Source organism: Chinchilla lanigera, unplaced genomic scaffold, assembly GCF_000276665.1.
Source record: "Chinchilla lanigera isolate Chin_1 unplaced genomic scaffold, ChiLan1.0 scaffold00033, whole genome shotgun sequence".
Classification (NCBI taxonomy): Eukaryota; Metazoa; Chordata; class Mammalia; order Rodentia; family Chinchillidae; genus Chinchilla; species Chinchilla lanigera.
The window spans coordinates 18,558,166-18,568,261 of NW_004955434.1; the positions used below are offsets into that span (position 1 = coordinate 18,558,166).

At 35.8% G+C, this 10,096-nt stretch overlaps 1 protein-coding gene across 1 annotated transcript in view; it reads left to right on the plus strand.

Annotated features, from left to right (window-relative positions):
* The window catches only part of Ccdc171 (coiled-coil domain containing 171), a gene marked incomplete at its 5' end in the record, with an annotated part of 359,501 nt that overhangs the window by 156,890 nt on the left and 192,515 nt on the right, over positions 1-10,096 (plus strand). Inside the window, 2 exon segments of the mRNA XM_013516391.1 lie at positions 8,326-8,552; positions 9,011-9,193. Of these exon segments, the coding sequence (XP_013371845.1) occupies positions 8,326-8,552; positions 9,011-9,193 (410 nt within the window).

Here is a 10,096-nt window from a genome sequence, read left to right on the forward strand (position 1 = left end):
GATGTCTCCTGGACTCGTTCTGAGTGGGGTGGAGTTCTGGGATTGTGTTTTAGTCCTTCGTTTTGTCATGTTTGTTACCGGATGCAGAATCTTCAGTTTCCCTCTTCAGTGGCTGCACAGCAAAGGCTGCTAGTGTCCCTAGTTTTCCTGTTGGTCAGGTTTGCCCCTCAGTGACCCCTGAAAAGCACTACTGAATCTTGGGTTTTCCGGCAGTTGTTGATGTGTATCTAGTTATCGCAGGTCTCAGTTACAGACATTGGTGTCAGCTGATGGCCAACCATGTGATCCAGCGTCCCCTTGCAGTTCAGGGCACTTGCATGGCACAGACTCGGGTTGCAGTGGTGTGACAATCCTGGTCCAGTGGACCTATGTCCCCAGGCAGTTCAGTGTACAGGCAAAACCCCGACACAAACTGTAGGGTCGACAGTTTATGAACCACCTGATTCTGTGTCTCCAGTCAGTTCAGGACACATACAGGAACCAGATTCAGGCCAGATGGACAGCAATCACAGACTGCCCATGCCTGCGACCCCCCCAGGAGGTCTGGGCACAAGTAAAGCACTGACTTGCACCACTGGACCAGCAACTCTTGGAGCACTCACTCACTCAGCACAGGGCTCATGCAGGGAGGGCCCACATGTGAACCCCAGTGAGAGCAGTCCCCGGGGCTTCTAAGTGAGAACCTCCTGTCTGCTGTGGGTGCACGAAGGGCAGAGAGTGAGGGTGTAATGGCGGGGAGGTCCTGGGTCACCCACTCTACCCTCAGGAAGTAGATGGGAAATACCTGGCGCTCTCTGATAGTTTCAACTGGGAACCATGGCAGTAGGAGTAGAGCATGGACACAAACCATGTGTTTTGATCAGCAGCTTTTGGAGAACTGGCTCACTCGGCACAGGGCGCGTGCAGGGAGGGCCCGCACGTGCACCCCAGTGAGAGCAGTCCCCGGGGCTTCTGAGTGAGGACCTCCTGTCTGGCTCTCTCTGTGAGTTTCAGCTGGGAACTGTGGTGGTGAGAGTAAAGCATGGACTCGATCCACAGGAGCAGCAGCTCTTGGAGTACTCCCTCACTTGGCGCAGGTTGTGCGCAGGGAGGGCCCACACATGCACCCCAGCGAGAGCAGTCCCTGGGGCTTCTGAGTGAGGACCTCCTGTCTGCCGCAGGTGCACAGAGGGCAGAGACTCCCAATTCAGCCATTTATTGTTTGATTTTTGTCTCCATTGTTGGACTTTGGATCTACTTTGGGAGTTGGTAGTTTTTGGAGACTTTTTGTTGACTCATTTTTTTTTTAATATTTCTGTTTGTGTATGTGTGTGTTTGTGTTTATGCTGATGATTAAGGTCAAATAAAATGAAGAGACTTTGTTGTTGGTATCAACATCCCTTTAGGTAGTTTCTGTTTTTCAATAACATGATCTTGGCTTTATCAAGAGGTGTTGTCTACCGCTTCAGCGTACTCAGTTTGAGTTCTATCCAGAGAGTGGGTTGTAAGAAGAAAATTTGTACTGGTCATAACAGTATCAACAGATCCAATCCACATCATTGATGAACATTAAAGCTTGTTTTTATGATTGTACCCTTTTATCAATGCCCACTACAGACTATACTGTACTGTTTTTGTCAGCCTGGGATGTGAAGGGACAGGGGAATAAAAGAGAAAGGGGGAAAAAAGGTGTAAGTTAGTAAAACAGAGGGAGATAAGAGAAATGTCAGTAGGTGAAAATTAGAAGTGGGACTCTTTTGGAATTATTTTTATAGCTGGAGTAAAGGGCTACGGGCAAGGAGGTTTGAGAGAGTGATTGTGAAGGCAGTGGGAGGAATGGAGAGGAAGGGAAGCATAGTTAAGCAATTGAGGGAAGATGAAAGATGGTGAGAATCTGTTACTATATTTGTAGTTAGTTTTGTTTGGCTCTTATAAGAACAGTGTTTTCAAGGGTTACCCTGACATGCCCAAGTTAAAGCACTGGTTAATTTTTACTCTCTTTTATACATATGCAGGTACCTGTTATAGGTGTTGTTTGAAAGGTGGAAGAGAGTGAAGATAAGGAGATAGGAAAATTAGGAAGAGAAGAAAAAAAGAACAAAGAGGAAAGACAGTTAAAAAAGAAAGATCAAAAGAAAGAGCAGGGTGGAAAGGGAAAAAAACCTTAGAAAGTAAAGTTATATAAAAATAGTATTAATAAAGAAGCAAGAACTAGAAAGAAAACAAATAAGCAAACAAAAAACCTTCATGCAGTTGCTGTTGTATTAACCTAGAGCGTTATGAGAAGAAGGGAGGAGAGTACTCAAGAAGGGTGGAACCACTCAAGGACTTCTCCAAGTAAGGTATTAAATTAATCCACCCAGGAGTCAGATGCCTGAGGCTACATTCTTTATCTAGTTGAGGTTGGATCCAGGTGTTGTTGGCTGTGACCTGGTTTTATCCCTTGAGGCTTTCCGGCTTCGTCCACCATTACAGGCCTTAGTATGGATTAGTGACTCACAGAGGTTCGCTTACTATGAGTCTACCACCCATCTCCAGATGAGAAGCCTAGGCCTTGGACAGGCTCACAAGTAAACATGTAAAGTCAATTGGTGAATTCAAGTCCTGCTCAGGGCTGCCTCATAGTGGTCTCCATCAATTTGGGACTTGTATTACTTTTCAGTATTAATAATAAGAACTAATTTGCTTTCCAACATAATGGGTGCTATATCTGTTGAGGATCACTCCATTGGTTCAGTGGCCTGATTTTGTCTAAAAGCAATAAATTTTACTATGCTGTGTCTTTTAAAACATAACTTTATTTAAATGTATTAACTTACATTTAATGGATTAGTACTGAAATTTAAAATATCCTAATTAACCATATTTTAAAATATCCTAATAACCGTAAAATATCCTAATAACCAAATATCCTAATAACCATGAAATTTAAAATATCCTAATAACCATATTTTACATTATACTTAATGTAAAATTTGCCTCACTGTAATTGTACATGCTTTGATTTATGGATTTAAAGTGATTATGCTGAGAAAAGAAGCCATAGGCACTACTAGACTACCAAAGGTGTCCACAGCACAAAAATATTTAAGAACCTCTGCTTTAAATGCTCATTCCTTCACATACCATTTGTCTAGGTCAGGATAGCCTTATTGTATCATTTATAAGAATGTGTATACTATATTGTATTGTATCAAACTATAAATAGTAATCTTGGTTCTAGTAGAAACAAGAACTGCTGATTCTTAATGTTATAAATCACCTCTCCCAATTACATAGCACAGTGCCATATATATATGTTTGTGTAGCCAAATATAAGTGTTACAGCCTTGTGAATGTATTAATGAATGCATGTAGAAGGCATACATAGTGCTTTCAAAATAGTTTTATAATTTTGTGAAAATGCTTATACTTAATGTAAAAGCCTTCACACACTATGGAAACCTGTGCACAAGAAGTAAAATCATCTAAAAGATCATCATTAACCATTTTTAAACTTTTAAAATATTTCTACAAATCTCCCTTACCTGTGTACAAACACATAAGTACAGTTTTTATGTGAGGGAAGCTTATTATCATTCTTCATTATAATTTTTTTTATAACAGTGAATAACAAATGTCTTTCCATATCAATAAAATAGATCTATACCAGTACTTGTATTTAGTTAATTACTGCTACACTGTGTGCATGTAGTGTAACTCAGCAAATCTACAGATAAATTTTGACTTTTTCCTCTACTTTAAGCAATACTATATTTCATACTATACCTAACATGTTTCTGCAAAAAATAATTGTACAATGTGCAGTTATTTCTTTGATTAAATTAAGAAATATGGTTGTACATTTTATACTTGGAAAGTATTACCATTTGTGAAATTTGCTTTATACAGTACACTCAACAGTATTGATTGTTCTGGTTTTTCTATAACACCATTGGCATACAAAATTTTCAAGGGTCTTTTATCTTTATCAATGTGAAAGGCAAAAGGTACTATATTATTACTTATTTGCATTGCTTGATTATCTTGCTTTGAGCTCATTTTTTTCTTTTACAAGTTATCATATTAATATTTAGAGATTGTTTTTTGTGGAATTTTAGATTTATATATTACATATTATTTTGCCATTTATAAATCATACAAATATTTGTTTCAATGTGTGTTATAATTTTGTTATTTTTATACAGTTAAAAGTATTAGTTATGTACTGTAGTTTTGATTTTTCCTGTAGTGATCTACTCAGAAAGGCTAGCCTTATTTCAAGATTGTATTGCTTGGAGAATTGTTGTGAGTTTGAGGCCAACCTGGGCTACAAAGTGAGCTCAAGGCAGGCCTGAGCTGCATAGCGAGACCCTGTCTCAAAAAGACAAAAAAACAAAAAACCAAAAACCAAAAAACAGAAAGTCAAGATTGTATTGCTTAAGCTGGGGATGTGGCTCAGCAGTATAGTACCCACCAGCAAGTGCAGGACCCTGAGTTCCATTCCCAGAATCCCCCCAAAAAGATTGTATTGCTTGTATTTTATTTAGCCTGTACTTTTAATTCTTACATTAAATCTTTAATTTATGTGGAATTGTTTGTGTTGTACATAATTGAGGAAATGGTTAAGGTTTGTGTCCAGCTAGTTCTAATTTTTAATTTCAGTAATCTACTTTTTCCCTTATTAACATATGGCATTTACCATGTTAGATTATAAGTTCTTGGTTCTCTTTTGTGTCTCTCCTGTTTATTCTTTTACCTTCCTATCTCTTCTAGTGTATCATACTGTTCTTTTCATGAGTGTATTTGCTTGTTTTAAAATACAAGTGTCTCTTTTTCTTACAGTTTACTGGGCTGTTTCCACAGTTTTTAAAAATAGAACACTAATTGGAAGTAAACATCTTACTATAATGATTGGACCCCAAGTTTGAAAACTGATATTTTTTAGAAATTTGAAGACACAAGTATGATTTTTGCTCAAAAGAAATGATACACGATTGTGATGTGTTAGGGTCACTTGAAAGGCATTACATTTGAAATTTATTTCTTAAGACTGAAGGGAGTCATTGAGGCTTAAAAGTTGGGGGTGTAGGACCAGATGTTATGTGTGTGGTTTAAGTCACTCTCTCTACATGTAGAGGCTAGAACGAAGAGGGGAAGCACTAGAGAAATGTAGAGAAAGCAGGAAGAATTATTGCTATAATGTAGATGAGAATATCATGGAGAAAACCGAATAGATGATAAAATGAAGAGCAGAACATGGAGGAGATGGCAATGGAGATGGAGATGTCAGACTGTTACCAGGTACCGGATTGAGTCAGAATTTAATGCTATTCACAGTACTCTTTACTACTATTAATAACATTATTAATATTTATTATCTTAGTCACTATACTCATTCTTGTTAATATTACTCATTATTACCTTTCTTGCTTAAAGAAGTATTTCTCAATCTTTCTTAGTATGAGAACTCCATTTTAATTAGGAAAAAATTTGTAGATTATTCTCTTTCCACATCGTGTTTGTCTTTTTATTTGCAGTTGACATCATGAGCACATATTATTTACATGTATATTTTGTTAAGGCTAAAGGAAATCAAAATGGCAATGGTTAGTGCAGTTAAAGGGAAAGAATTCTTGCAAAAACTTCAAGTTAAATGGTTCCTTCACAGATCTGCAGTCCACAAGATCTGTAGTCACAAAGTTTAGAACTATTAATGGAATAATTCTGTATGAATATGTTTTGAAGATTTAAACTCTAGGTGTGCAACTGTGCCTCTTCTATTGGGAAAAGTAATTCCAGAAAATAGTGTCCCCCCGCTCTTTTTTGTGGTGCTGGGGATTGAACCTAGGGCTTTGCAAGCATTCTACTGCTAAGCTACATCCCCAGCCCGAGAGCCTTCTTTATGAAAGAAACATTGTTAAGCAGGAAAAAGTCATTAACATGTGCATTTAATATAAAGAAGAATTTGCTAAATATAACCAAATTTGAGAAATTTAAAATGGTCTAGATGACTAAGCATGAGGAATTTTAGTGACCTTATATTTTTCTATATATTGTTGTACAAATAGCTTTATTACTGTCACTAGAGCATTTTTATTTAATAAAGAATTAGTTGTACTCCATTATCTACAGCGTGAACTACATTATAAAATGTTTCTTATTAAAGTATAAATTGTTTATGTTCTTACTGTAATTCATTGACTGAGCGGTCAGGAACTTAGAATATGTATGTATTTCTTTCTCATGTCTTAATGTTTCAGAAGAATGCTTTGTAGAATTATATTGTCATATAATTTCATCTTTTGGAGTGGTGAGTGTCTGCACAAACATTTGTGTGATATAATAAAAAACTACTGGTGATTAAAATTTAATCATAGTTGATTTTGCTTTTGAAGGCTCTTTGTGAAAATGTTATTTTGTAGTCCTTAAATTCTGCAAAACATGAACTTTTATGTTGTTTATTTTAAAAGAATAACTTTTGACACACCATAAAATTAATACTAATTAATTTTTCTTGGTGTGATTATATGGTATTATCAATGAATAATAATACCATTATTCAGTAGTATTATTAATATATTAATTAATAATATATTATTAATATTGAATATGTTCAATATTGTTGCTGCTATGGAATGAAAATGAAATATGATTAATTCAAAGATACATAAAAATATCCATAAATGCTAAGTTGGCATAGTGAAGATAAAAGAGTTGAAGATGGCTGGGTGTGGTGGCGCATGCCTGTAATCCCAGCACTCGGGAGGCTGAGGCAGGAGGATCGTGCGAGTTCGAGACCAGCCTGGGCTACAAAGTGCACTTAAGGCCCACCTAAACTATATAGCGAGACTCTATCTCAAAAAGGCAAAAAAAAAAAAAAAAAAGTTTAAGATGAAAAGATGTAATTAAAGACTTAAAAGGTAGCTGGAGAAACAGGGAATCAATATACTTGCTATTGAAATGACACGTTGGATATTCTAAATAAATTGTACTGTGGCTCATTCCGCCAACAGCAAGCTACCTTTTGAACCATGGCATATTTCACGAGTCCGTGGGCTATGTTATATGTTGATTGCTGTGTAAAGCTACTGAATTATTTTTCATCACAGTTTAGTAAACCTGACTGTCAATGAAAGAATTGTATGTTTTAATTATACTTTGTATGCCTTTTGTCGATGTGATTCTCAGTGTTTATGATCAATGGTATATGGAATAAAACTTACATTACGTTATGCTCTTAGATATCAATGCATCAATAACTGATTGAAATGAATTTTACATTAAAAATATTTTTATCCTACTAACAATTTTAAAGTAGTGTGTTTTTCATATTTTGACTGATATGTATATATATCTTAAAATTTATCTTTCCCTTTATACTTTGGAGAATATACCAAACAGAATAAAGCTCAAATTTTTAGGAAACAGGGTCTCCATGAGGCATATCTTTATTCTGTAGAAAGCTACTGATTGGACACCTACTCAGTCAGAATTGCTCTTTAGTGTTGAACCATATGTAATCTTACAATTATAAAAGAGATTTTTATTGAGTAACAGTGGTTAAAGTTGCTTTTTGTGCTTATGATATAAATACAATGTTTGAATGAACTCCAATAGCAGAACCTCTGGAAACATAGTATGATATATTGCTGAATTTAAATAATCTCTCCATGTTGCCATTTTACATGGATGATATCATAAGCAAGAAATGACAGATTAAGATCTGCCTAGCAGAGGGAAAACTAAATTATGTGACTTTTATGGAGGCATAAATAAACCTATTAACCATTATTTGGAATACCAGTTAGTGGAAAGAGCACTGACAATTTTATTTATCAACATTAAACATAATTATTAGTTACATACCTGATGAACCTAGCAGTAAGCAGCCCATGTTGGATACACTGGGACCTCAATTCCATCACACATGAGGGATGATTATTGAAATCCTGTGGGGAAATAAGTAATTGTAGTTGTAAAATTTAATTGCCTCGAAATGAGGCAAATTATATTTTCCTGTCTGAGAATATAAATAGTATGACATTAAGGTAACAAGCTGTAGTAGTTATACATAGAAAATGGACTAATGAATGGTTTTAAAAGAAACCGATGCCTTTGTAGTGTCATAGTGCTCCATGGGAGTGACATGTATGCACATTTTCTTTAGATATATTTAATTGATGAGCTATTTTCTATGTTCTTTTCATAGTGAAAATTAATCTGGGAGGGAACTTTTTGAATGAATTACCACAGGTGATTGGGATTTATATAATTGAAAAATAATCATATTGTGATTAGCAGTATTGTGAAATGAGCAAGAGACAATTCCTATTTTTTTGTGCTTTTCTTTCTTTTTCTTTGAAGATCCAAACTCCAGAATTTGTGGCCATTTACTCATAAGTGCAGCAAAGAGTTCATTTGCAAAACTCATGGATAAAATTAGTCTGGCAATGGAGAGTATACCTCTGCATTGTGGCAGGAGCATTACATATGTAGAAAAAGATTCCTTGGTTCAGAGGTTGGCCCGTGGACTTCATAAAGTGAACACACTGGCCCTGAAATATGGTTTGCGTGGCCATATTCCCATTATGGTATGTATATAGTTTCATTTAAAGGGACTTTAAGACTTGTAGATTTAATTTTGAATGAGACTTAACTTACAGTTTAAGTTAGTTGTATATGAATATTTAGATTTTCTTTAGATGTCATGTAAACGTTTAATACAGTAAATAAAAACACTTCTGACAAAGTCCTATTCTAAATATTGTATACCGTTTTCTTTTAATGGGTTGTGACAGAATTAATCTCACAGCTGTCAATTTTGCTTTCTAGCCATCTAGATACTTCTTTTTGTATTGCAGGTGTTCACTTCATATAAGCCAAATTATTGATCACATAAAAAATAAAGCTTTCATCTGTAAGTTTCAGTAATAACTGGTTTCTTTTTTTGGATAATCTAAGTTACATTTGGTTTAGTAAATGGTCATTGTTATTGCTTAATTAGTAAATCTGATTTATTGCTTGTAAAATTGTTCCTCTTTGACGCCAGAAAAGCACAGCATCGTTACAAAAGCAAATATTTGGATTTACACAAAGGCTGCATGCGGCAGAGGTGGAGCGGCGCTCACTGCGCCTAGAGGTTACGGAGTTCAAACGAAACACGAATGAAATGAAGAAGGAGCTTGACAAGGTGCGGGGCCTCCAAATGCAGCTAAATGACTGCAAGCACTCTGTAAGTATCCACGGTTTAGAAAAACATGGCCTCATTACAGTGGTAGCTCTCGCTGTCCTTTTTTTCTCAACTGTTATTTTTTTAAAAAAATTCCAAGTCCTATTAATAAGATTTATTTTTTTTCCTCAGAAAACTACCTTTCTAAAATGCCTCCAATTGAGGAACCTACTGTTGGGGGAGAGGGGATTTCCTCTCCTTGCTCTTTCCATTGAATATTTTTGGTAAATTTGACTATTTCTAATTTGAGATCAAATTGCTTTTTTTATTAGTACATATTTGTCATACATAGTGATGACATTCATTGTAGGGAATTTGTACCTGTACATAACTTATCTTAACCCTTTTTTTCACATTCCCCTCCCCTCCTTTTACCCTTCTTCCCCTCCCATTTACGAAAGCTCTGTTTCCATTTTTTCCCTTCCATTCTCTTTTTTTTCCTTTTTCGTTCCTTCCCTCTCACCTCCCATCCCCTTGTCCTGCTTCCCATTTGTGTTCCTCACAAAAGAGAAACCATGTGATATTTAAACTTGTGTATCTTAACTTATTTCGCTTAAGATTATGGTCTCAAGGTGCATCCATTTTCCTGAAATGACTGCAGTCTATCCATCTTTATGGCAGAGTAGTGCTATATTGTATATTAATGCCACATTTTCTTTATTCATCTGTTGGTGGGTCTATAGGCTGTTTCTAATATTTATTATAAATTGTGCTGTTATAAACATGATTATGTGTATATTCCTATGGTTTGATGCCTTTAACTCTTTTGGGAAGATACTGAAAAGGGGCACAGCTAGGTCAAATGGAACCCCTAGTTTTAGGTTTTTGAAGAATCTCCATACTGGTTTTCTTAGTGGTTTTGCCAGTGTACACTCCCAACAACAGTGGAGAAATATTCCTTTTTAC